The sequence below is a fragment of the Neodiprion virginianus genome, chromosome 1 (genome assembly GCF_021901495.1).
Source record: "Neodiprion virginianus isolate iyNeoVirg1 chromosome 1, iyNeoVirg1.1, whole genome shotgun sequence".
NCBI lineage: Eukaryota > Metazoa > Arthropoda > Insecta > Hymenoptera > Diprionidae > Neodiprion > Neodiprion virginianus.
Genome location: NC_060877.1, coordinates 6,748,368 through 6,775,487, shown reverse-complemented (window position 1 = coordinate 6,775,487; position 27,120 = coordinate 6,748,368). Strand labels below are relative to the sequence as shown.

At 43.9% G+C, this 27,120-nt stretch overlaps 1 protein-coding gene across 5 annotated transcripts in view; it reads right to left on the bottom strand.

Moving 5' to 3' along the window:
• LOC124306238 (uncharacterized) overlaps nt 1–27,120 on the bottom strand; it is an 87,617-nt gene that overhangs the window by 7,830 nt on the left and 52,667 nt on the right. For all 5 annotated transcript variants that reach the window (XM_046766695.1, XM_046766703.1, XM_046766723.1 and 2 more), the window contains 15 exons: nt 24,829–24,876; nt 22,861–23,069; nt 22,405–22,606; nt 22,159–22,257; nt 21,526–21,665; nt 21,200–21,272; nt 20,876–20,911; nt 19,443–19,590; nt 19,239–19,350; nt 17,495–17,527; nt 16,364–16,519; nt 14,732–14,778; nt 14,428–14,597; nt 8,422–13,467; nt 7,802–7,861 (listed from right to left, as the gene is read on the bottom strand). In XM_046766695.1, the coding sequence (XP_046622651.1) occupies nt 7,802–7,861; nt 8,422–13,467; nt 14,428–14,597; nt 14,732–14,778; nt 16,364–16,519; nt 17,495–17,527; nt 19,239–19,350; nt 19,443–19,590; nt 20,876–20,911; nt 21,200–21,272; nt 21,526–21,665; nt 22,159–22,257; nt 22,405–22,606; nt 22,861–23,069; nt 24,829–24,876 (6,579 nt within the window). The remainder of the gene's footprint in view (nt 1–7,801; nt 7,862–8,421; nt 13,468–14,427; nt 14,598–14,731; nt 14,779–16,363; nt 16,520–17,494; nt 17,528–19,238; nt 19,351–19,442; nt 19,591–20,875; nt 20,912–21,199; nt 21,273–21,525; nt 21,666–22,158; nt 22,258–22,404; nt 22,607–22,860; nt 23,070–24,828; nt 24,877–27,120) is intronic.

Genomic DNA, 27,120 nt, shown 5'->3' with positions numbered 1-27,120 from the left:
AAAAGTATTTGGTAATTTATTGTTTCATTAAAAATTTTTTTCAGTTTCAGGTAAAAATATTCATTTATTTTTTGCTTGTTAAACGATATAGACAGTTTGTAAGTGAGACAATGATAGTAATTGATATTCTAATCACATAAATTGATATTGCATCGCGTCGTTCGCGGGAGTAAAAAACAGAAACTGATTGCGATTTATGGTCGTTCTTAGCTTACTCAAAAGAGGAGCGCGACATCTAATTCTTTCACAAAAACTTTATCCCATATACCTAGTAATGATAAGTGGCCCGAGTAAAAGTTGGGGAATTCGACCCAAGCTGCAGTCGCAGTATTCGATTTTAGGCCGTGAAACGCGTTTCTTGTTTTCCGCCTCTGCTGACACAGTTTGACATCTCCGACAGAACGATGGTTCGAATTAACATAAAAAAAAAAGTAACCGGTTTTCTCGCAACTTTGCGAATAGAAAATTTTCCTTCACCCGTTGCTCCGAGATTGATATCTTCGCGTTTTTAGTACATATGTATTACCACGTGTAATTAGGCGAGGCTTAAACGTTGCACGCGTTGCGGAGCCGGATGGAACGGATTTGGCAACGCGTGAAAATCGTGCGCGGTACAACCTCGTGTATAATGCTCGAGATAAGAATATACGTACATACAGAGAGAGAGAGAGAGAGAGAGAGAAAAACGGATATCCCGGTGGAAAAATTACCGCAATCTTTTTTAATTTTTTTTTTTTTTTTTCTGTCACCGTAACGTCGTGTAACAGTGAAATTGGCAGGGACGACGCTTGTTAACGTCACCATGACTCTCCGGATGAGAGATGCGGATGATATAGATGCCGTATTTCTTTCGACGAAATTTTTACAAATTTAACCAAACGTCAAATTCAGATTTCACTTTTCGATGTGAACAAAAATTGAAATTCGTCAAGAATATGCTGTTTCAAAGTATCGGATGTTTTTTTTTTTACCGTACTTTTATTTATATTAATGGTTTTGAATACATGTATAATGTATGTATATGCACGTGAAATAATAACGTGAATGCGTATCGAGCGATGTCGAAATTCTTTATTTTGTTCTTAAACGTCGCTGTGCTTTGGGTTCGAGTCACCAAATTTTCGTAACAATAACGGATAACGATTTTTCATTATCTTATCTCTGGCTAATCAGCCTTTCGACATTTAACGATCAAAAGTATTTGAACCACCTGCCACCGAGTATCGATAAAAACAGTCTTAATTCCAGTGCATGGAATTAAACTGAAGCCAAGAAAGAATTCCAATGATTCAAGATGAATCATAATCACTCTATCTTATCAAAATGACCGTGTTCAAAGTGTTTTTCCGAGCGCTCGAATCAAGCTATGGAAACTTTCCACCAACTTTAGCAATTTCACCGAGTTCGTATAATCTCGAAACCACCATATATTCGGTATTTCCGCAAATGAATTCTTTGCAACAACAAAGCCGAGACTCCCCCGGGAAAATTTCGAAACTTGTTTGATTATCTCACATTTTCTTTCGTCTCTCGATATGCTGAAAACGTTCTTTAAATCCCTCGAAGGAACAATGCTGCAATTACTTATCCAAACTCGTACTTACAACCCACAAAAACAAGCGTACGGACACACGAAACCCAGCGTATCGCGTTACCCATAAATCAGTCTCTGTACACCATTGAAATAGAAGAACAACAAGAACAACAAGAGTAATAACTCAACTCGAACATCTCCTACACGATGTAACAAAATCCGCCTATTAATAATAATACTGACTGTACGGTATCGGGGCGTAAACAGATGGAAAGACGTTTCCGGTTACGGGTCTGAGACTCCCGGTCGACTTCCGGTGTTCCAGGTTCATCCTCCTCGTCATCATCCGGTCGGTTTCCCGGTTCCCGAGGTCCTTGGCGGCGTCCTTTCCGTCACACCAGACAACAACGGAGCTCCTGAACCTGTTCGGTACCCCGGAAGAAGCTGTCGGACTAATTTCCTCGTCCTTCAGGATTTTCTCGGCACGAACGGGAACCGAAGGAGCGGAAGAACCGGCGTTCCGAGAATGGCCGATCAGGCTGGTAGCCGTTTCGAGGGTCGCTTGACCGGCCGAAGGTCGGGGCTTCCGAACCTCCGCACCCTCGACGACCGTCACCGTGCACTTGATCGGCTGCTGGTCGTTCCGCAACGGCGTCTCATCGAGGGAATAGTCCCTTAAAACGCGTCGGTCCCATCGCAGGTCTTCCCGTCTAAGGGCCTCGGAGACCTTGGAAAGGTCGAGAGGCGGCGGGATTCCCCGCCTCCGATCCCCGAGTCGGAGATTTTCAAGGTCGACTCGAGTCGCCCGAATCTCCTCCGGTTCCCGACCGCGTTTCAAGGCCGCAGGACGAATCCTCTTATCGCTTAAATCGAGATCCATAGTCGAGCCGTTGATCGCAAGCCGCGAGATGGTCACCGACTGTCGATTACTTCCGGTATGCGCGAGGTTAGGAAGGGACTTGTAGACTGTGTTGGACCGGCTAAAGATCGACGGTTGTTTCCGCTGCTCGATGCAGGCTTCGAATCTGTCCAGCATTTTCAGCCCCTCGGATTCCGGTTTGTATATCGATCGATCGGCGTCGAATCTCCGACGGTGAAACGCCGACTGATCCGCGTCTTTTGACTCCCGAATCTCGAGTCGCTCTGGAGTATCCGGGAAATCACCGGAAATCAACGATTCATCCGCGGAAATGGAGGCGGGTGGTTCGGAGGTAGGCAGCGGAGGCGGCGGGCTATGATTTCCGTCGAAATCCAGACTTCCGTTACCAGAGGGCGTCGCGGTGCTGGATTCGAAGGCCTCGGATCGTCTCGTTCCGCGTCTAGGAAGACTGAAGTGTAGTTTTTCCCTCCGATCTCTAGCCGATCCCCCGAATTCCCGAAGACTCGAGGTCTGGTCGACGAGCGTCGCGTACTTTAAATTCCCGGTGTTCTTCCGCGCGGCCGCAGTCAGCTCAACGTTTCCACTTCCGGTCTCCGAGTGGTTGCTCTGGCTGGTGAGAGTTTCTACGCTGCCGTATCCGCTCCCAGCTTCCGGTTTTTCCTGCTTGAATTCAGGCAGCGGTACATCGGCGAAAAACTGCCGACGTAGATCCCGATTCCTGCGAAATATCTCGTGGAGTTTTTCCCGGCTTCCTCGATACGCTTCCACCTCTTCGCAATCGCCTTTCCGCGTTCCGTTTCCCTCGCCTCGAGATCCGTAGCTCTCGTAGTTGTTATTGTCATTGTTGTTGTTGTTGTTATTGTTGTTGGAGTACAACAAGTAGCTCTTCTCCGAGGTTGAATTTCCCGCGCTGTCAGGCCTCCAGCTCCAACTATCGACGCTCTCGTCGTGGGAGTCCGAGCCGATGGGGAGGAAGTATTTCTCCGCATGGGTCCCGTAGTCCTCGGTATTCACATCGACGTATATCATCGATGTCTGCTGGGGTTCCGGCATCGATCGCCGGTGCAGCATCCGCTTCCGGGGATCCGAGTCCTGCCGTTGCGTCCGCATCCTCGATCGCTCAAGGTCGTTTATGTCCGAAGCGAGACTCGTCCACTGCTGACTTCGTTCCAGGTCCGTCACCCTGGTAAGCCCGGGTGGGGAAATAACGCCTCCGATTCGCTCCATCGGGTTTCCGGATCGCGACGCGTACGCGCTTCTTCTTCTTTTCACCGACGTTCCGACAATGTGTGTATTTGCGTCTGTTTGTATACATAAACCTATGCAACGTGTAACAGCCGCAGGTTTTTATCCGCGTTCGTGTCGAGCTTCGCTTCCGCACTCCGGTCAGCCCCTCCGGATAATTCGTACACTTCTGATGGTTCTCGTGCTTCCGACACGCACCATAAGTCTTCTCCTTAAGCTCTGCAGATTCCCCTCCCCCGTATAAATCCCGTATCAAGTATGTTTCACCTGTATCGTGGATATTGTTCGGAAACACGGTCACTAGCTGCAATGTATATCACCAAATTTATAATCGCATTTATCATTTTTTCACTAGCGAGACGGTAAAAGCGACGGTTAGAAGGCGGGAATCGCTCTCCGCGAGGAGAGACGCCGCCTCGCCTTCTTCGGTGACCCGACGCGCACTGCAGGGAACAGAGAGAATATGGAACACAATAAGGTCTACCGACTGGGGAACTTCTCCGCCGAGACGTCACGCTCCCTGACCTCGCACAGATTTCTTATCGTATCCCCATTCCAACGATCTCAATCGATGTGATTTCGTTTTTAATCCATGGAATTCGATTCGGCGCTACCTGTTCGGTCACACGAGTAAAGCAATGTCTATCTTTTTTGAGAGAAATGAAAAAAATTTCCACGTCGTGGGTAAAAAAAAAGAACAAACAAGTGCAGTTTTCATTCCTTTCAGCGATTCAAGTAGGCAATAATTACTTTTCATTCTGTGCGGTAAGCCAAGTCGCTTGAAGTTGCGAACATATATGTAAATACATATTGTTTTTATCGTTTTTCATAGTTAAATTCACGATTGGTAAAATTCGTTTCTTTTCTCTCCGACGCGACGTCTAGACACCGACTGTCATTAGATCGTATTTGGAGTGAAACCGAAACGTGGTAAATACATCGAATGACGCAAGATCTACCCGTGTGTGTGGATAGCGGAATGAATTTGAATTGATATTTTCAACGGAGGAATTTGTTACAATTTGACTCGCGGCATCGTCGAGTCACGGGCGTTGACAATATCGATTCATAATCTGTTTTAATATCGTCGAACGAGCCGTATGAGTCATTGGGAAGATAACCGTGCAGCTACGTGTGGCATAGACGTTCGTTAAAAGAGTGTAAAAGTAGCGCACCTGCTACAGGGCTCGACACACATGCCTGCGAGTCCGATTGTAACGACTCTCTTGACTTTGCGTAGTTGAATTATCGCTGCGCGGTAGTCGCGAACTTAAAGACAATTAAGCCGTCTGATATTTTAACCGTGTATAATAAAATAATAAACAATTTTTACAGAAGTTTCGCGGAATTACGTAATCGCGGTCTCGGACATCGTTCGTATCACTGTATCCGTGACATATGACGTATTATCCTTCCGTGTGGATACGTGTGTGTGGATAAATTGATGCAGCTGTTACCGTCCAAGGTCAAACCGCGAATTGACCTTTGAAACCGAGTCCCACAATCAAGCGATCGCTCACCATTATATGTATACGGTAATTTTTTGGTCACGGTTCTGTGATCGGAAATCTTCGGTGGTCGCAGACATAAGCGTATGTGGGTTACGGTCTAATCGCGAGTTGAATATTATACGTAGAGCGATATCAATAAGCACGCTGGCGAACGAAGGCTAAGAATTTACTGGAATCGATTTTTGATGAAACGGAACATCCAAACAATTCATTTCCAATTAAGTTAGAATCGTAAATTCAAAATTCCTGTTTAACTTTTACTTTTTTCCAAACACGTCTATCACTGAGAAAATAGTTTATTTACCGTTAACAAACGTGTATTTGAATTTGTTATTAAAATCAAATTTCCGTTCGGCCAAATAATGATCTATAGAATTTTGTCAATAATTAACAAAACGTATTTGGCTTGACTAAAATTTCATAATAATAACGAAACATTCATTTATACGCTATATTCAAGTATACATGTTTTAACGGTAAACAAACTATTTCCTCAATGCAGCGTTTTTCGATCGAGACTCGTCCGCGTCGCTCTTCACGCAAGCTCCGAAGTACCGCAGATATCGCGTGTTTTCAATATTTAGAATCCACGATTGAACGTCAACAGCTTTTGCGTAATATTTATTTAAAGCACACGCGACGCGAAACGTTATTCTCCCCCGCGCGAAAGCTTCTGCAATTCTCTGCACAATGTGTTAGCAAAATCCCCGGAAAAATTTATTCTGAAATTGTTAAAATAATGTGGTAAATTTCGGGGTCTGACGTCTTGCGGATCAGTTACGATAGCAGAGAGGAAACGCGTTTTCGTAAAAACTTTGCACATCCGTTACCGCCGAGCTTTCACTGCACTTTTCAATCCGCGAAAAAATCCGCACACACGAATCGTTACCGGTGTTCCAACACCCGATATAGACGAGTAGACGAAGCGTATAACGCGTTGATCGCGCACCAAGAGCATCGTCGAAACTGTCCGGACTCTCCGCCAATAAGTCAAGCCTGACTACGAGTTATCAGAGAGCACAGAGATTAGATAAAGGTTCGCGGCGTGAAAGACGTTGCACGATAATGGTTCTCCATTGTTCGCCAGGTTGCACTGCGGTGAAGACTTCGTCTTCGATTAGCGCAACCGCGAAAGCGCGGACATTCGGCATTTACCAATATTTGGAACAAGGTTGAGTCGGCGCTCACTCGTCTATTCGCCCTCTCTCCGATTCGCTGGTTTTTGGCGATCGCGAATCGCGGTGCGTTTCCCCCGCTTCTATCATTACGCTATCAAGGCTGCATCGTAGGTACGACGAGTGTTACGGCACGAGTAGATAGCTGGTTGAAAAGGATTGCCGAACGCTGCGTTGCGTGGAACTGAACTGACACTTAGTGAGCGCTTCGTTGTTATACACGGTAAATCGGCCGATTGCCGATTGCGCTGTAACGTCGGACCGAGCCAACCGTCATTCCCACAATCGCGCAACTCATCGGATTCGACGGAAAAACTTATCAGGAAGAGAAGACGAGGCTAGATTTCTAAGTGAGAGTCGCTTATCTTATTCAGGGGTCAAAAGTTGAGCGAACAGAATCCCCAAACAACAAAGTGTTTCATTTTGTTAATCAATTTTCTCGGAAATTAAAACCCTTCATTTTAACGATGATTGGAATTGCTTTCGAACTCGTACAACGAATTCCCTCATTAGCCTTTTTTTTTTCATCCACATTTTATTTAGGAAATCGATGATGCGTTATTATTCATGGCGCCTGTATTAATCACCCGAATTTTAATATGCAATTATCTAACCGCTGAGAAACGATGATGATTTCTGCACTCGGTTTAACCTCGACAAATTCAACTTACAAGTATTGTTTTTTCAGACGACATCACTGGACGAACGAAAATTGCATGGAGAAATATTGATTCAAGGTTATAACGAATAGTAAACGTGTATACGCTTCAATTATACATTAACACATTGTGAATTGATGAAATTGATGATGTGGAGTACGAATAAATAATCGAGATTGAAAAATGAGAACCGACGAAAAGACATCGGAAGCAAGCTTTGCACTAGCTGATTATTCACTAATACTAACGAACACGCGAATTGGATATATAAATGCAAACTTAATTTTTTACAAACAGAAGCACATATCAATATATTTAAAAATCTTAACCGTGCAGGCATTGACAGCGTATCGTAACGTAGCCAGTCTACCATTTTGATATTCGAAAGTCATGCATCTGGCACTGCAATTTAGTGAGACAATTTAGTGTACATTATCATGACAAAGTAGATACAGCTGATGCGGCGTAAGCCATAATACATAAATCTATGCACTGTCAAGTAACACAAAATAAAATACATGCAATTTTTGATGATGAAAATTTGTGTACTTGTATGCGTCCTTTTCTCTGAACAGACACGATTTTCGATTCCGTTTCTTGTCTTCATTTTTATACATTACATACAATATACATTTTCACGTTGAAGAGTAAAATTTGGGTAGTGAAAATTTTCCTCAGATATGATTGAGGCAGTTGAGGATTTGAGCTAGGCCTTAAATTATTGTTTTTTTTTTTTTTTTCGTTTCCCTCGGAATATATACAGATACTATGTAATTATTATCAGCTAATAGCATTACCTTGGCGATCGCCTTTGTAGTGTGGAGCTTTTGGTGGCGGTGGGGGTGCAGTGGCGTACTCTATATTTCAGCGAAACAAAAATGAAAAGAAAGAAAGATAACAACAATGATAATTAGCCGAGCCGATCTATGGGTACTAACTAGAATATTAGAATGATCAAAGACAACATCCGTACAACGATAATGCAGTAAGATTATCTAATTCTGATTCAAACATACGTACGTGTGTATATAAATTACAAATATTAATCATACACATTGAAAAGCTTCGCTCTTTTCCTCTACCTAATCCGCGTGCCTTTGTTAATAAATCTATCGATATTGGTGCTGTGATATATTCGCAAGTCTCTGAACGGGCCAAGGAGGATCACTAGAACGAATTCAATAGCAGCCTCGCGTTATAGGATCGATCTCGGTGCTGCGTGCAAACGGTACATCAAACTTGGGACGGTTTTATGCCTGAAAGTAGAAACCGTAGGTACACAAAAGACTGGTAAAACTAACGAAAATATCGCCGTGCAATTCGAGGATAGCGATCATCCTGGCCAGGGTAACTACAAGCCTCAGAGCGATGAAAATCTACAAGCTAGGTTCGGACAAAGATCGGACCAAATAGAGACCTTCGAAGGTGACGGTAGGCCGAGCAGTGTAGGTTGGAATCGGCGGCCACCAGGGAGTCGATTCCCTGTGGATGACTTTCGGCGGTGGCGGCTGGTACCTATACCTCGGCCTGTGTTTGCTGGGGTCAAAATGTTGGTTAGCGAAGGGATCCGTGGCGGTAAGCCTCGAGGACTGCTTCAATATCGAGGGTGGTCTGCGGGGTCGAACGGGCGACGAGGAGGTGGCGCGAGGTCTTCCGAAAGAGTTCCTCCCCGAATCCCCGCTGACCCGAGCAGGCCTCGTCGATGCTTTTTCTAACTCCGGCGAGGACAGCGAGCGCGCGTTGTCGCGACGGCTAGGAAACCTGTGCGCTACCCACTGACCGGCCAAATACGGTGCAATATCACGTAGCTCGTGAACGTTTGGTGCCGAAGTGAACATCTCACCTAGTATGGACACGTCGTCCACACCCTCCCTCTCGAATTTCTTTCGGATCCTCCCGACCGCCCGCCTAGCTTGGAGCTCGTCGGCCTCCGTCACCCTCGAGCGGCCCGTCGCGGAGGAAGCTCGCTGCCCCTTGAGCTCGGCGAGCTTACTGATCACGTGGATCCGCGGCATCCCCAAATCCTCCATGCGCAGAGGGACTCTCGGTATCGGTGGCGACGCTCCCCTCCTCCTGGCCCTCCCGGGTACCGGTTCGTACTTCCGTCGAAGCCAGTTGACGTCAGCGATTTCCTGCCCCTTGACCACCACCCTGTCGATCTCCCTCTTCAGCAAGTTCCTCGTCAGCTCCGGATCGCTCTGGAATCGCTTCGGAGCCGGTACTATCTTCACCCTTTCGCCGGTCAGTTCCTCGAGGCTTTCGTACTTTGCGCGAAGTCTCTTCACGGCCCCGCTTCGCACCAGCTTCAGGTAAGCTCGCCAGTACCTTTCCGGGTCCGGAGACTCGCTTCGCTTCCACAAGCTCTCGGTACTCGAGGTGTTTGACGTCGGTCGGTACGGACTGGCGCTCCTCGGTCGTTCCCGATCGTCGTCCGGAAATCGAGGGCGGCTAGACCGAGTTTTAACGTCTTCCGGAAGCACGGTGGGGCTTCTTCTAGGCGAAGTAGAACGCGGTCGTGACCCGTAGCTCGATGAGGTCCCGAACCTGGCGGATTCCGACTCGCCGAAGAGCTCTTTCAAGTCGGCGAAACTCTGCGAGAAGGTCGACCGTGCGTTCGAAGACCTTTGAAGGCCATCGGGAGCAGAAGACTTGACATCCGTAATTCCGGTATCTATCTTTTCGAAGAACTCAACTTTCCTGGAAACATCTTCCGCGCTTCCCTGTCCGATCACGGTCCTCACCGATGCCTCCGAGCTTTCGGTCGTGCTGTCAACCTCGCTGGTCGAACCGGGCCGTGGAGGCTTCCCCGTTTCGTCCGAAACGACCATCGCGATTTCCGGCTGCTTTTTCGACCACTGTTCAAGGACGTTTTCGACCCTGCGTTTGCTCTTTGGAGTTTCGTCGGTCGGCGTCAAGACCAGCAGGAAGTCGCTCTTGTCCTTTGACTTGGTTGTTCCCTCCTCGGACATCTCCAAAGAGTAGCAGGTCCGCGGTGAAGCGCTAGAAAAGCTCGGACTTGCGCTCGGTAAACTTGGCTTCGGCTGAGCCGAGGCGACGGCAATCGCGCCGCGAGTTTCGCGTGGAGAAATCGCCGTTTGCAGGGCCTTCTTCTGGGTGACTTTGTCCAGAACCTCCTTGCTCAGCGTCAAGGATAGCCGCTTCTTCTCGAGTTCGGACATCGGCGGGACGCCCGAAGACCTTTCGGACTGTGACCTTTCCACGCTTCTGCCCCGACTAATCGACCCGCTCCGCTTCAATGGCGACGTCTGCAGACGCTCTTCTTCGAGCTTGCTGTCCGCCTTTTCCGCCATTTTGCATATGTCGGGCGTCACCATGGAATGGCATCGTACGTGAAGCGTTTTGTTATCGTCCTGGAAATCCTCGCCGAACTCTTCCCGAGGCGGTACGACTATCTCGTAGTCCGTCTTCGACGTCGGCTTCGCTTTCTCGCTCTCCGGCTTTCCATTCTCGTTGCTGTATATTTCGTTCAGCTGGTTCTTCAACGCGTTCACCTGTTCCACGGACAAACTGCTCCAGAGCTTCCGACTGATGCCAAGGCTCTTCGAAGACTCAGGTCTTGCCGTACGATTCAGACTTTCGGACATCGTCGCTCGCTTGTCAAGCGTGTGAGCCACGCTGACTACCGAGTTGCCACGCCAAAGTGGCTTGTAGACGTCCTTGCGAGCCGCCATATCTCGCCGACGTGCGGATTCCAGATCGCTCTCCTGGCTTTCGAGCCTTTGAAATTGTTCGCGGATATTCTCTACCGATTTTTCCTTGCACCTAAGACCGGAGTCTCCCTTCCACCTGAATTGCTCCACCTCCTTGGGTCGAAACAGGAAGTCCTTCTCTTTCTGTACGTTCTGCAATTTTCCATAAAGTACTTCAAGTTCCCGCTCGGCTCGCTCTTTGGATCGCACCTCCTTCCATCTATCGTAATCTATGATTTCCTCGTTTCGCAAGCGAGGTCTGAGATCACCGGTCGAAGTGGTTCGTTCCAATTCTCCCATTCGTTCCAAGCTCGCATAAAAATCGTGGAGGTCCTTGTACCTCTTCGATTTCCTCTTACAGTGCAACATCTCAAGAACGTACTGCTGGTACTCATCTCTGTCTATCTGCGAAAGATTAAGTGAGCTTGTACTTTTGCACAGAGACAAATTCGACCCCAATATCAGTTTTCTTCTCTGATCGACCTCCTCGGCACTTCTCGCTCTCGCCTTCCGCACTATCGTCATCCCTGGTGTGTCTTGTTGTCGTAGACTCTGTATCCTTCGACAAGCCGGAGATCTGATTGGCGACGGAGAAGCCGGTCTGGGTGGCACAACTCCATTCGTACAAATCTTTTCCTCATTCTCCGGAAGCACCTTCAACGGTGGTTCGCTGAGGCTTCTCTCTTTGTGACAGTCTCGGGTGATGTCAGGACTCCGTCCGCGGAACGATGAGACCGAGCCGAACTCCATGGCGTAATCGTCTATGCTCTGCAGGCTGTCAAATTTACTTATCTTTTGGTACACCGAACGACCCGGCCAGCTCACCCCGTAAGGGCTCGAACATCGGGAGGAAACGCTCTCGCGTTCCCAGTTCTTGAACTTTGAATTCGAAACCGGCTTCTTGCTTGTCAGGTAGATGTTCAAGGACCGAATCGACGGCTCCGACTTGAATGTGCCGCAGTTCTCGGCCTGGAATATCCTCGCTCTTTCCATCACCGAAGACGTCCTCATGACGCTGCTTTGAGACGGTGTCGGGGAGCCGGTGTTTCTCAGGAAGAGGTTCTGGAAGAACGTATCCGACTTCATGATCTCCTGATGCCGCTTTATTTGTTCTACCGTTAGTCTTTGGACGTTGGTTTGATCCCGATGATCCAGCTTCTTCAACTCCTTAGCGACCTCGTTTCCGGCGGCCTTGCCAAGCGCTTTTTTAGACCTCTTCTTCTCTCCGTCGTTCCGTTTACCGTTAGAAGACTTTTTGCTCTTCGAAGATTCGGAGTTTCTCTCTCTCCGCGATTTTCTCTTCTCCTCTCTCTTCTCCTTGCTGTCGGGATTCACGCAGATGGTTTCCGGTTTTCTAATCGGTGACTTTACGATCGTTTGCGGTCTTTCACGGGGCCGCTTCCTCTTATTATTTCCCTCGGCGGTTCCTGCGACCTCGGTATCAACGGTCGAAATCGACTTGACCGATTCCTTGCTCTCAAAAGACTTGGAGACCTTCGCCCTCGGACTCTCCACAGGCTCGGTAAAAGTCGTCTTACGACTGACAATCGGCGAATTTTTACTCGACGTCGAAGCCTCCGCAGTCCGACGCAGGAGTTCCCGACCCTTGGATGATATAGCAACGGTCACCTTGAGGGACTTGTCTTCCTGCGAACTCTGCTTCCCACCCCGAGCCGAGGAGTACAAGGTGGTCGAGCTCTTGACCACGGTTCCAGACGGCAGTAGTTTCGTTTGAACGTCCTTTTCGCGCTGCCTCTGAACGACTCTCCTCACTTCCTGCGGCGAAGCCAAGTCCGGTGACCTGCTCAATCTCTTGCACACTTCGTCCTGTTCCTTCCTCGTTCGCCTGGGTCTAGTCTGCTCCTTCCTCGTCGAAGCTTCCACGAGTTTCGACCGACTGCCGTGACTGCAGCTCCTTTCTGGGGAGTAAAGTCTGTCCACAGTTGACTCCCTCGAGCTGCAAGTTGACATCGGGCTCTTAGAAGGCACGCGTTTTATCGGCGGCTTATCCTCGAGCGGACGTTTGACTCCCAGGACCTTCTGCTCCTGGCCTCTGGATTGCCTGGACACTGGACTAGGCGACGTTAACGTTCTGGGTCTGTACCTGTCGGGCCCCGAACTGCTCCGAGTGATATTCCGTCCTGGAAAATCAGCTGTCACAGTTGAAGAGACCCTGGTCCTGGCCGCGACTGGGCTCGAAGAGAGTGTTCGGTGGATCCTGACTCTTTGCGCCTCCTCCTTGTCCCTCCGATGCTTTTCGAGATTGCCGGAGAGCCTGTCCCGCAGGAAACGAATGTTGGACACACTGTCAGCGCTGAAGCATTGCTCGTGTCTTGGGTTTGTCGAGTGAGGGTTCTCCCCCACTTGCATCTTCGAGTACAGCCTGAGGGTCGTGTTGTTCCGGGATGACCTTCTTCGGGGTGGCGAAGGTGGCCGGCCGAAAGGAGACGTCACTCTGGAGGAAGGTCTTCCCGTCGCCGGTGACGGGACTCTAGACGACGTGGACTGCGAACGTCCGTCGAATACTGATCGGGACGACCTGGCTGGCAAAGTGGCCAGCGACGGAGCGGACCTTTTGTACTGGGAAAATATCATCGAGGGCGGAGGTGGTGGCGGAGGTTTTGGAATCGTGGACCGTGATCGAGGCAAAGAGTCTTTCGGTGCTGCGGTGGCGGAGGGGATCTTCTTGTGAACGCGAATTCGCGTCAAGGTCGGAGATATCGGGAAGTACTCGATCACCGAGCCGTCTTCGTCTGTGGACAGATTTTTTTCACACCCCCCCCGATATTAGACGCTTTTAGAAATTCTTGTCACCCGATTTTGAACCCTTTCACCAAGGATATTGTAGAGATATATTATTAAGCTGGTGGTCGCGTGTTTCAATTTCAGCGTGTAGTTTTTTTTTTTTTTTTTTATACTTGTGTGGATTATGGTGGTAGTACTTGTCGCTTCCTCGACATCCGGTGCTCTTAAATTAGGTATACGTAGGTACATGAGATATAAATATAGAAACTTGTGCGAAGGCGGAGAAAACCTCTCGACTGCATTCCAATATCGATAGATTTCAAGGCAGCTGCTAGTGCGTAGAGCTTGAGAAAAAATATAATTGTAAAAAAAGTATTTTCTTACGTGCAAAGATTGTAATTTCTATATACTATATGTATATCGCTACTCTGTACTGTAGCTGCATAAGTTCATACGCTTACTAGTTTATTCATGCGCTATTCAATTTCTAAATATATTCGGATGCGAAAGCATGCTTGAGATAAACGAGAATAAAGGATTGCATATCAATGGGTTAGTTGTCGGTACCGCAAGCTCGATAATCTTGCGACTAATAAATTAATACGTATGCATAAATAAGTGCTAATTTAACGTGTGATAGATTTTTGCGCTTGGAATCCGTTTTTGAGTAACTATGAGTAAAAAAAGGATTCCAACGTAAAAAAAAAATCAAACTTTTCCCCAATGTTACAACAGACTGATTATGGGTGGTGAAAAGTGAGGTGTAAATTTATCGAAGGGTTAGAAAATCGAAGAAAATAGGCTGATTCGCGTGAGTGATTTATTCGCGAGCGAACAGCGAACGCATGAATACGAATATAAATGAAATAAGATAACGTGGTACGATAACGAAGGCTAGGTGAAAAAATGTTGAAAAAATATACGTGGAAGAAGGAGAATTTTGAAATTATCCCAAAAGCTTGACTCACCCTTTGGACGTTCTGGCGCTGGTTTGCGGAGGCCGTGAAGAGGGACGTCGCCTCCACGTTGGACAGTTTTATAGGCGAGCCTTTGCTCCAGGGGACTTAAAGGACTGGCGTCTTCGCGTCGACGGAAGACCAGAGTGGAGTCACTCTCGTAGCCGGACTCCTTCAGGGCACTGTGCGAATAATTAATGGCTGTAATTGGCTATTATTGTTACCAATTGGTAATTCGAATGTGTATTAGATTACTTTTTAATTACGGTTTTCAGTTATTTACGGAAAAATAGATATTGCAAAAATAGATACTCACTGTGACATGTACGGTTTAGCTGTGTGGGTGCTGTGCTGCTCGAACGGCTGTAATCGAAATGATGAATTATTGTCCACCCGTAATTTGAAAAAAACAGAATTTAAGTGAATTATTACGACAATCATAGACATGCGACGTGCATTGTTGTTATTTATATAGTATGGACTTCCGAAAAGACACACACACGTTTACGTATATATATATATATTTTAGGCGTTATGAATACACAGATGGATCGGGTGAAGAGACAATTTCGGTTACTGTAATTAATTGTAATCGAATATACAATTGTCTTCTCCGCCCTGTATTATTATTGCACGTAATATGATGAGGTATACAGATGCACAAGGATGCACGTATAGATGATTGATTATAATTCCATTTATTATACTTGACAGAAGAATAGGAGAAAGAGAGACAGAGAGAAACGAAAATACCCATGCTTAACATCGAACTATAATATATGAATGTGACACGTACGAATGGTGAACAATTAACCCATCGGGGTCGCACTTATTTGTCGTCCCATAATAAGTACATGGTTTCTGGGGATCAGAATGACCCAGTGCAACCGTGAAGGGTTAAATGCACGTGAAACAGATGAATGGTAAATGTATATTCGAGTATTGATGATGATGGATTTACCACAAAGCTACCGAACGTGAAAATGAGTAAAGGAAAAAAGTACGATGATGCCGGTCGAATCCAACGCACAGACGGGGAATCGTGAAAGCACCGCGTTCATCCATCACCCAAAAATACATCAACGGTATTATATTTCAGTGCGAAAACTGTTCGCTGGTTTCGTCCGGTCGCGAGAATACGGTGATTCCGTGCTTGGGGTCGTAATGCATGGAATGATCTTGATGGAAAAAACGTGAGTAGATGATCTGAGAGTAACGGATATAATAACAGAGAGATCGTGCCTAGGGAGACCGGTCTAACCCTCATTGTAAGTGCTGAAGAGGTGGTCTTAGCAGAAGAAGAAGAAGATGAAGAAGTTTGTGTCGGTGCCGCAGGTGGTCGAATGTTATGATTGGTGCCGAAGGTGGATCGACAGGGTGACGAGAGGCATTGCTGCAGGCGATGATTGTCAAGGCTTGTCATTTGCCGGTATTGTGAAGCGAACGTGACGCGATCGGACTTCTCGGCGTTACGAGCTAGTCGAGTCGGTCTTTTGGCGCGGACGGTCGGCACTGCGACATGATTGTCTCTGCTGCGTCGATCCGGGATGACGAAGCTCCTGGACTTTCCGTCCGGCAGGCTGTTCGTCCTTCCAAGGATGATCGAGTCCCCGCGACTCGCCGTTTCCACGTCGCTGAACGCCGAGGGTGAAATCTTTCCTACCTCGCGGTGATCGTCGTTCCTCGATGGATGAAACTTAGCGCGATTCAGATCGAGTACCGACCTGGACCTGGACTCTGGCCTGATCGTGTCCCGTTCGCGCCTCGGTTTGGCGGATGGCTCGACTCGCCGCGGCTTCGTCGCGTCCGTTTCGCAATAAATCACCGGCTGACTGTCGGCCCGGGCGAATCTCCCTAGCGAAAGCTTTTCGGGGCTCCTTCGGCGCGGTTTAGACGCGATTCCGGGACGTTTCGGACCTGAAGTACTTGCTGATGATAAGACTCTTACGCTTTGTTCGCTGCCGTCGTCCGGACGAAGCTTCGCCTCCATGTAGGACAGGCTTAACGGCTGACGCGAGGAGGACTCGGACAGCCGGCGATGATGAAGGCTCGATTTTTCCGACCAACAACGGTCCCGGGGCGCAGAGACGTTTTCGTCCAACCACTTCAGAGGCCGGCGTGCGAGGTATCGAGGATGACAAACGAGACGGCGGACGTCGAAAACGGGCGTCGCGACGCCCCCGCAACGAAACACGAGACCCACACACAAACGTCAAACATCGATCGAAATATACACATTTACAATTTTACAGCGAAGATTGTCATCTCACTGCTGCTTTTTATTTGCACTTGACGGAAGTCAGTGAAGTGGAAAAAATGAAAAGTGAAAGTGCGTCGCGGTGCGGTGTGGCGGGGGTGGGGGGGGGGGGGGGGCAAATTACAAATTGCTTTACTTTTTTGCCACCTTCTGCACGAAACGGGAACACAGTGATCTAAGTATGCATTGATTCATTCGGTGATTTTACTTGGGGACGATTTACGTTATACGATCATCACATGACAGGCTGACAATGAAAGATTATTTTATATTATGCTGCATGAGAGGTGTGAGTTTGTATAACAGAGCCAATTAGTGAAATGCGTTTAAGACAATGTATAATAATTCGTTAGTCGATTCAGTATTATTCCCACCATCACCAAAATTATAAAACATCTAGACATATACTTATTGCTCAGTTTTGTTTTTCAACCGAACTGCGCAGCAGAATGCCGACGATGATCAGAGAAATGAAACAAAATTTAAATAGCGAGGCAAGGTAAGTATAATAAATTCACCCAAAACTTATAGACGTAAGGTGTGACGAGTTGTTAAACCCAGGAAAATTAACCTCGATCATTCACCCTAGTGTTCTACTTGTAGGAAGAATAGCAGCGAATTTTATTTTCAATCTTTCGAATCAAGTGAACAACTGTTCTTCAATTTCAAACCTGTGGTTTTCCACCAAAGTATTCAGAGGGTGAACGACGACGTCTCGGAGGATAAGATTGAAAAGAAGTCTGAACAAAGGAGGGATCTTTTTTTTTTTGCCATTTTTTCTTGAGGATAGGCTTAATCTACGCTAATATAAAAATCTCGTACCCCGTCAAATATGTCCATGACCTCGTCCCACCACTAGAAAAATAGAATAAAAAAATAGCGTTATATGCCAGGCGTTTTAGGCGCGCTAATATGCGTGTACCTACCGCTCTGGAGGGTACATCAAGATATTGCGCTTTTTCACGGTATACAATAACATCGATATAATCACTATTTGTTGCGATTGTAATACGTGTAATACAAAAGGGCACACGATCTACTCGCGGTATACAAATATATGCATAAAATAAAAGTTATACATTCAGTCAGTTTCCGGCCGAACGCGTGCAAATGGAACAATTGATCGAACACGTTTGAATTCACCTTTATTCGAAGTTTGATTTTTTTCTTGTTTTTCATTTCGTTTAATCTGCAATCGTATCTATACAAAAACCGGCAAATTTCCGGTTACACTTAACGAACTACATGTTATCGCACTTTGTGCGATTAACCCATTTCCCATACGTTCGGGTGAAACGTGACGCGATTGAAATACGAAAATTATTCGAGGTATATTAATGGTAGAACGGGAATAACTACAAGCTGCACTACCGAAGCTGCTTAATGGAAATCGAAGGAGAGATAAAAACTAAAACGAAAAGAAACGAAAGTTAAATAAATACCTATGAAATAAAAAAAAAATTAACTTATTTTTTTAATCGTGTATATAGTATAGAGTGTGGATACGAATATAGCGACACTTTATGGCGATAGTAATTATACATGATAAATGAACGGTTAGGGAGTTGACTCGTGTATAAATATGCATAGTACAAACTGCGTAATATCTTGGACGAGGCAAATAATCTGCATTTTACTGCATAGATAATGAGATAATACAAAAATTGGCAAAGAAATTAAATTAACGATCAGTGATTTTGATATCATGTACTGGCAACATAAGTATAATAAATACTTGACCAATGTTTATATGTATATATATACATATATATATATACACATATTATATTGATATTTGAAACTCTTTAGGCGACGTATTAATTACCTTACGTCTTGTCCAAGTTACGTACGTTGGCTGGAATTAGCAAAGCCAGTTCAATACAAACTATATCACGTTCGGTCACATGATGATATATGTTTGGGCATACCATATATAGAATTGAATCGTTAACGGGAAGCTGATTCACAAACAATTGGGTAATTATTTTTGTACAATGTTGTTGTTGCTGTTATTTTTTTTCCTTCTTTTTTTTTTTTCTCAACATCGTTTTGCAATTAGTGTAACATACAAACGTACATGTAGACGTAATGCCATATCGATATTATCCTACGGACAATCAAGATGCTGATTATTCGATTGTTATATCATATCGAGGCGGCTCTTGTTTCGTGTTAAGTATCGTTAATCTGGATACATATTATACGCGTACAAAAGTTACAGCTTGCAAATGCACGAACAGTGAAAAATCGGACAAAATATAACTATCCGAGTGATAGATATTAAGGCTCCCTTGTTTTTTCGCGGGTGATTCAAACAACCCTTCGACTGATGCGAACGAAGAAAACTTCATACTCGTGTATCAGGAATGTGAGAGAATAGAATTAATCCTGGTGACGCTAGTTTTCAGTTAAAAAATCGTTAGCCCAAGGATCGTTAACTCGCCTCGCTTTGATCCAGCTATGTTTTTTTTTTTTTGTTTTTTATATTTCTTACTCGTGTCGCAGGCGTGTGAAAATCAAGGGATGAGAATCAGAATGAAAGATAACGAAAAGCTGCCGAACTTACCTCCTTAGTTTCTTTGTCGGCTATCGAGGATCGGCCGGGTTCGTAATCCTCTATGCGCCCTGGCTGATTGCGATAAACTTCACCGGCGTGCTTGACTGTGGCTGGTCCGTTTCTGGAACGGATGTCAGGATTTTTATTTATTCTTTATCGTCAAAATATTCGTCGAAACAAACTTTCGACACTTCGAGACCGATTGATTCTCACTTTCTGGGTATCGTTGATGTGGAAAAATCATTTTCCTTGTTCCTCTGTCTACGACGATTGTCCAACGTTGCACTTCGCTCGGTGTTACTTGCTCGCGGTTCCGGTTCGCTCAGATATCCACTCGCGCTTCCGTAACCATATCGGGTTCCTGAAATTTCATATGGATTTTTATTATAATTATTAGCCGTCACTTCTTCAGGCGTAGTTGTGATAGAAAATTTGATTTTTTAATTAGTCACAAACGATTTCGTTTTATTTATTTTTTTTCCAAATCAAGATTAGAAGTAATCGAGGGGTTAAACACTGTTGTAATCTGGCGTACACTGTTTATTGTAATCTCAAGTATTCTTTGTAATCTTATGCATTTTCTGTTATCCTTTAGCAATCTCTTTGTAATCCCTTGTATTCTGCGGTAATCTTCCATAATCCCTGTAACCTTTTGAAATCCATGCAATTTTCATACATTTTTACGATCCTTGCATTTTCTGTAATTGTTTGTAATCTTACTGTAATCCCTGAAATGTTTTGTAATGCTTTGTAATGTTTTGTAATGATTGTAATCTTTGGTAATTCTACTGTAATTTTTGCAATCTTTCTGTAATCCCTGTAATCAGTTTGTGATCTTTGTAATTGCAAACAGTGTACACCATTTTTGCACCGTGATTAACCTCTCGGAAGTTATGTATTCGTGAGAAAATTAGTTAATTGAGTTGATGTGTTCTCGTGAAGGTAAAATCTTAACGCTTACGTCAATTGTTCATTCATTTATTTATTTCTTTTTTTTTTTTTTTTGTTCAACATATTTCCGAAAAGCAACGCTTCGAAAGTTACCAGAGTCGAAAAATTGCTTGTAAATTCCAAGGAACCTTTCTTCGTGGTCTTGTTTCACGGTCAGTAAGGTTTTCGTTCACTTTTCGAGAGCACGGGAGCGGAAGTTGAATATCGATTCGTATTAAGGTTCAGGGTTTAATATGGAGGAAAGCAATAAGTTACGCAATAAAACCTAGAAATAAAAATCGATTAGTAATTGGTATTGTAGAGGAGGTTAGGAAATAAGTAATTACATGGACGGTGCACAGTAACCGGTTTCACACAGTAATTCGTTCAGATCTTTATTGTTAATTTAACGGTTGAGCGAAGGGTTAATATATCGAACGATGAAGAGTGAACTTCCTCAAATTACAATTACGTGTAATGTTACGTATTTACAATATGAATATATTTGTACATCGAATGCTGGAAGAAATGTTTGTTAGATATTTATTATCATACGTAGAAACTGTGTAAAGGAAAACCGTGAAAATAGAAATTATTTTTTCCTCAACCAATCAAAGGACCTATTAGTCTTTTGTTAAAAAATTAAACAACAATCATCGTGCATGTCACAATAACTATCTTTAACAGCGTCTCGATCACTGCGAGTAAATAATCACCTCTTCGTGGTTTGTAGCGAATGGTAATATAGTCTTCTGAAATAAAAATTTTTGGCCCATGTTAATCGAAATCAGATTTTATTTCTCATTGTGTGTATTATTTTCAATATTTTATCACGGCTGGTAAGCCACTAAATTAACCAACAAATATTTACAGATATAAATATAAGTATTAGGTAACTTTCGGGAAAACCGCTCCTGATTTGTAATCATTAAAAATTTGGGGGATTTGTGAATCGCTAATCAATGAATAAGCGGTTAGAATTAAGCTTCTGCATTTCGCTGCAGAAGTAATAACAGATCAATTATAATCAACGAACTAACCGTCATTCTCGGCGCGGTGAAGAGAATCGTACATTTTCTTATACCACTTAGCCTGATTGTTTTCCTTAACTTCCTGAAATGGAAATGTAATCTTTATATCCATACATAAATACACATATATTTTTCAATTAATACCACGGAAACTGTAATACGATAATTCAAGATCTTATTGTTGATTCATTCGCAAACATTGAACATTTACTAGATGCAGAAATTTACAGCTGAGCAGTGATTTCATCTTTTTCCGGAAAGTAACGAAATTTCAGAACGGCTTGAGCCGAGGCCAAAATCGTATTCCTCATTTTTCCATGGCATTACTGACTTACTGATCTCAAAACCAGCGGAATTCCCTCTTTGGTGATTGGTCCGATACCCTCGAATTTCCTGGGGCCAAGGTCCGCCATTTTTTTCGGCCGATCGTTCTCCGACTCCGGTTCACTCTCGTACTCTTTCTTAACTGTGTAAACTGGGCGAAGAATTGAAAACAGGCTTAGCAATCTCAGTCAATCCCATCGATCGATATCGTAAGTATAATATGTGTTGAGATATATTTATAAGGGTGAGTAACACTTACGATTAGACGCGTGAATCGATCCTCCGAGGTTTGTCGTAAAAGTACCTCGCGTTGAAAAAAACTTGTCAAAAAAACAATATATGTATGGATTCCGATTTTACTCCACCTCCGACTCGACATATCAACGGTGATAAAACGATCGTAAAAAACGCGTAAAAATTTGGTCAAGGAATTGGCTTGAATGGCCGGAAAGTGAGTAACGCAACGTGGATGCAGTCGATGAATTAAACTTGACTGTCGTTTCACAATTCGACAAGCTCGTTCAGAGAAAAACGAAAAAGCTTCGCTTCGCCGGATAGCTTCGCAAATAACGACAAATATATTGAATCGTTATAGCTAATTAAGGGAATGAAAAATGTTTACAACCAGTTTATAATCCACTCACTTATTTCCCCCGGACTGATGACCGGCTTGTCGTCGTTTTTACTGGGTGGAGGGTGGTTGCCCTCTTCCAAATAAGCGGCCCCCTTGGGCAGTTGTCCCTCTGTAAAGAGAGCCTGAATTTGAGGAAACTGATCGTTGCAAGTATTATCGATCGATCGTGTTAGAAAGGATCGAGGAAAATCGGCAGTTCCTTTTTGCGGCCCGCGCCATTTTCATCCATCCCTGTAACATAGGTTATACTTCGTACCTCTGGCTTTCTGCAGCAAGGTGATTGTCGGATTTTGTGCCCGCGGTAAACGTGGAAGACTGGCTAAGGTGTTCAACCCCTGACTCGGCGCCGAATGTGAATTCACGATACGCGTCGTTATCGTCTGCGACAGCACCTGGCTCGCCTCTTGTTTCTTGTACTCTTCACCCTCCCACGGGGGTGGCGCCTCCTCCGTCGAAGACTGCAATAAAGATGTAAAAAGTCCTTTCTTTACTAGAAAAAAACACCGATACGGAGAATAAACGTGAATATTAGACGGTGGGAATTTAGGGGTTGAAAAGTTCCGAAAGCGCCCAATACCGAATTATTCGCTCACCATCGTTTTTCATTTTTTCTCGTTTTCTAACTTTCGACGCAGAAGAAGACGAGTCTCGTCAAACCTTAAAGCAGGGCTGCATCATCCGAGAAGAATTAGAAAAATTTTTAAAAACTCACCTGAGACTGAGGTTTGTTTTTTCGCCCTAAAACGGGGCTCTCGAAGGGTACAGGGCGAAATTCCTTTCGTTCAGCAACGGGGCTGGTCGTTGCACTGCTGGGAGTCCATACGGGAGGTATGCAAGCATCCTTGCCCGAGGTGGCGTCGGTTTCTTTGGTACGATCCGGGCTCGATTCCTTGTGAGGTTCGCTGCCGGGCGACCAAACTCCTGTCAGCAAAAGGAGGCAAGATTTTTTAGGATTCAGCTGGGGTATAATTCGCCCTTGGCGAGGGTTCAAAGCATTGCTCAATAAGAGCTTGGCGAAGCTTTCTCTCTGTTTTTTTACCTTACGGTAGCTAGCCGTTGATTTATCACTGAAATTCGTTCATGGTTCTTATTGTTATTCCCCTAGGGGCAGGGAGAGAGAGAGAGAATTCTGTTTTGAAAAAATGACAGCACGAGCTGCGGGATATAAATGGTGGACAGCGGGAAAAGCACGATAATAAAAAAGAAAAGAAAGAAAATCACACTCGGTGATGAATTACGTGTATGTATAATAAACCCGCGGTATAACCGAGTGTCGGGATTTCCTGGCACAGAACTACTCAATGACTCACACCACACTCGTATTTCTCTCGCCTGCCAAATCAGGGTTACACATATATATAGGTATGTACAACCGGCCAGAGTAATACAATTATGTAATTCCACCTCACATTTACTAACCAAGCTGTAGGTATATACATTTGAATTTTTCTGTTACGTGACTGAACCAGAAGACTGAAGCTGTATTGGCGCAGAGTAGACGCAAACGGATGCAGTTAATGATACAAGTTCAAATTACACTGCTGGAAGACTGGCAAATTTGGTTGGACCAATCGACGAGCACCAAAGTTTGCAGACACAAAAGACGAACGGTACAATAGATTTGGAAGAGGCACAGAGTGACGCTAGTTAATTTTTATTTCGACTCGAACGTCTTTCAAACCATGACAAAATTCAAGTTTTCAGAGTTAAATACGTGTAGATGAAATAACGGAAGACATATTTTCACACGTGCACCGGGAACGTCGCGGTATGTTTCAATGTTTACAAAGATGGTGCCTGCATGCATGTCTGACGAAACAAACACTGCTCGGTATTTAAGATATTCGAGAGACTGTATATTAGATACAGAAATAATTGAAAGAAATTTGGAAAAGATTGTAACAGGAGTCAGAAAAATTACAAATCCCGAGATCTCAGATTTTATTCAAGAATTACGTTGAAAGTGGAAGACCGTAAGTATTAGTTACGAATCAGTCACAGCCGTGTCTTAGTTAAGGCAAACATTTATATCGAATTCTATACTCGATTACATTTACTTTATTACCCTTTTTTTATATACATGCAAGCTTATACTCGGACTGATGCATTCTAGAAACATCGTCTTTTACACACTGCAGGGTACAGGGTGTGGGTTAATTCGTGTCAAGAAAGATTTCAACAATCACAGCTGCTGTCTCTCAGCGTGAAGAGAACTGGAGAAAATATTTCCTTTAACTTTCTCCATCCAGACTACGATAAGTTTGAAATTGTTTTACAACCAATAATCGGTAATTTGTTGACAACAAAGTTGCTCTTCTGATTTGTCTCAATAATCACAAGCAGAACATTTTCGCGAATCAGTGACTTTTGTACCATAACAATGAATTATATATCAGGTTTGAAAATTATTCTGCCAGAGTAAAAATTGGCGGCAAACGTAAAATTCATTGTAAGTCTCAGTGTGGAGTTGTGTAAAAATATTTTTTCAAGTCGCATGTTAATACAAAAAAAAAAGTATTCATCGAGGACGTCACAAAGTTCACGTGACTATACAACGCGTTGCAATATAAAAAATCGTATTATACGCATATGCCGTATAATGTGTACATAAAATAACAACATCGACACACTTCAAAAAAAAAAGAAAAAAAAAAAAAAACACAAAGTACGCAGGATTTACCTGGTTTAGTTGCAGTCGCTTTAAACGAAGGTGCGAACATGTTGTTTTCTGTAACGACGAAATAAGCACTTTAAAAAATGCAGTTTTCTTTACACGTAATCGACTAACAAACAAAAAAAAATAAAATAAAAAAAAATAAAATAAAATAAAAAACCTACTACTATAACACAACGTAGGCTGCAATTTATATTTAACTCTCAGAATCGGCGTCGTTTCGACGTATGTTTTTCTCTTTCTCTTTAGGCACACGTATGTATAATCGTATCGCAATATACAAGCGCGAATATGATTACTGTACCTATTTAAAGATTTCCAAGGCAACGAAACGAGATGTTGTAAAAACAAGTCGGTGGAAAAGCGCGTTTATTTATTCAATCCAAACAATAGATGCAGAAGATCGCGCTCTTCGAATAAATTTTTTCTCAAAACATTTCTAATCTCAAATTATAGAGTCTGGCGAAATCGGTAGACCCACAAATCATAAATCGGGCGTTTCGCTATCAGATTATTTGTTGAAATCAATTGTTAATTGTTGAACCCCGTAGATTTGAGGAAAACCAAAATTGAGGGCGTGCAAAAAAACCACCGAAATTTCTCCCTTATTGCGGATATTTTAAGAAGCTGATATTTCAGAGAAAATCCGTGTCAGTTTTTCCTTTCGAAATCGCTCCCGCGGACTTGAATAAACCGAAAGACTACGCGAGTCGAGGTCTTTCAAGACGTTGAAAAGAAAAATGAAAGAGGAAGTGGAAAAGGTTAGTAAAGACCGGAGGCAAAGCGCCGCTGCTGTTTGTAACACGCCGCTGTTTTCTGGTGTTCATTAATATAGAACCGTAGCTGATGAGGGCCGCAGCTCAGACGCGAGCTTTGCTAGGCTCGTTTTCTTACGTTAGTCATCAGATTTGGCCAGAGTTCCAGATCTCCGAGCCTAGAATACGAAAGCGAACAGGTGCCGCAGATGGAGACTCCGCGGGGAAATACGATCCGCATTTACAATTTAACCGGAAGCCGCCCGTTCCGTTGTGTATTTGCAAAATTAATTTCATACTCTTGCATATAATTACTCAGCTCTCATGGTAAATTATTTACTCTTCGCTAGTTCCATATCTTTTTTTTCCCGCCAATTTCCTACATTGTATAATAAATAAAAATCACCAAATACGTGGTGCAAAAATTAATAAATATTTAATTTTAATTAACAAACTGCAATCCTTTAAGAGCTAGAACATCAAGTATATTAATCAACGAAATATTTCTATTTCTTCGTGAAATTCAAAAAAATGAGACAATAATTGTCAAAATGAGCTTCGAATTTTGTTTCTCATTTCCGAATAAAAAAACGTTCTCACAGTACTTTGGAAATAATTTTTGCAATATTGATAGCGTAGGTTTGCGACGATGATTTTGTTTTCCTTTTTTTTTTCTTCCTCTTCTATAATTCTTTACAGCAACCACTCACTTTTGTTTTCCAACATGGTATCACGACTTTTAGATTTACTAAAATATTACGCCTAATTTCCAGGAAATTTCGTGTTCACGTCGCGACGTCGGCTCGCTTGTGCAAGCTCAAAACATATCGCAAAGGCTGGTTCGTCGTCCGAACCGACCGATGGATGAGAACTGGGCGTCGCAACCGTGTTCCGCGCGTCTTGAACCCCACCGATTTCCACAACCGGAGCCAAAACCAACCACCTCGCTCATTTTTAGGGAGTAGCTTTCCGACCAAACTTCCGGACCAATTTCGCTTATATTCCTGTGTCTCGAACTGGGGCAAAAATGCAGGAGAAGTTTTTAAAGTCAGACCTTGAAATACCCGTATACTCGATTGATTTCATCAAACAAATTCATCTCTCTCCTGATTGATCAGCTAAAAGGAATCACTCTTTAGATATTTTATCTTCATTTCTCACCATTCACCGAAGCTGTGTTTAAAAAAAATATTTCACGTTAAATTTTTATAACGGTGCTTTGATTTCCTTAACCTCTGCAAGTTCAGAAGTATATTACATGTATGAATATACATACATATTACGTGTATATGTATATATATATATATATATATGTGTGTCAACGGTACGTGATTTCTAGGCATCGCGTTATCAGCCCCCCTGCTACAAATTATTATGCAACGTGGCGTTATGGTCTCGTGTTTATGACTCGAGCACGCCAGGCTGCCATGCAGCTATACGGAGTAAATATATGTCGTTTATATACTATGCAATAAGATATACGTTTCTCGCTGAGGTAGGTAGCGAAAATAGAACGCTTCCTGATTTTGCGCTTGTTTATATT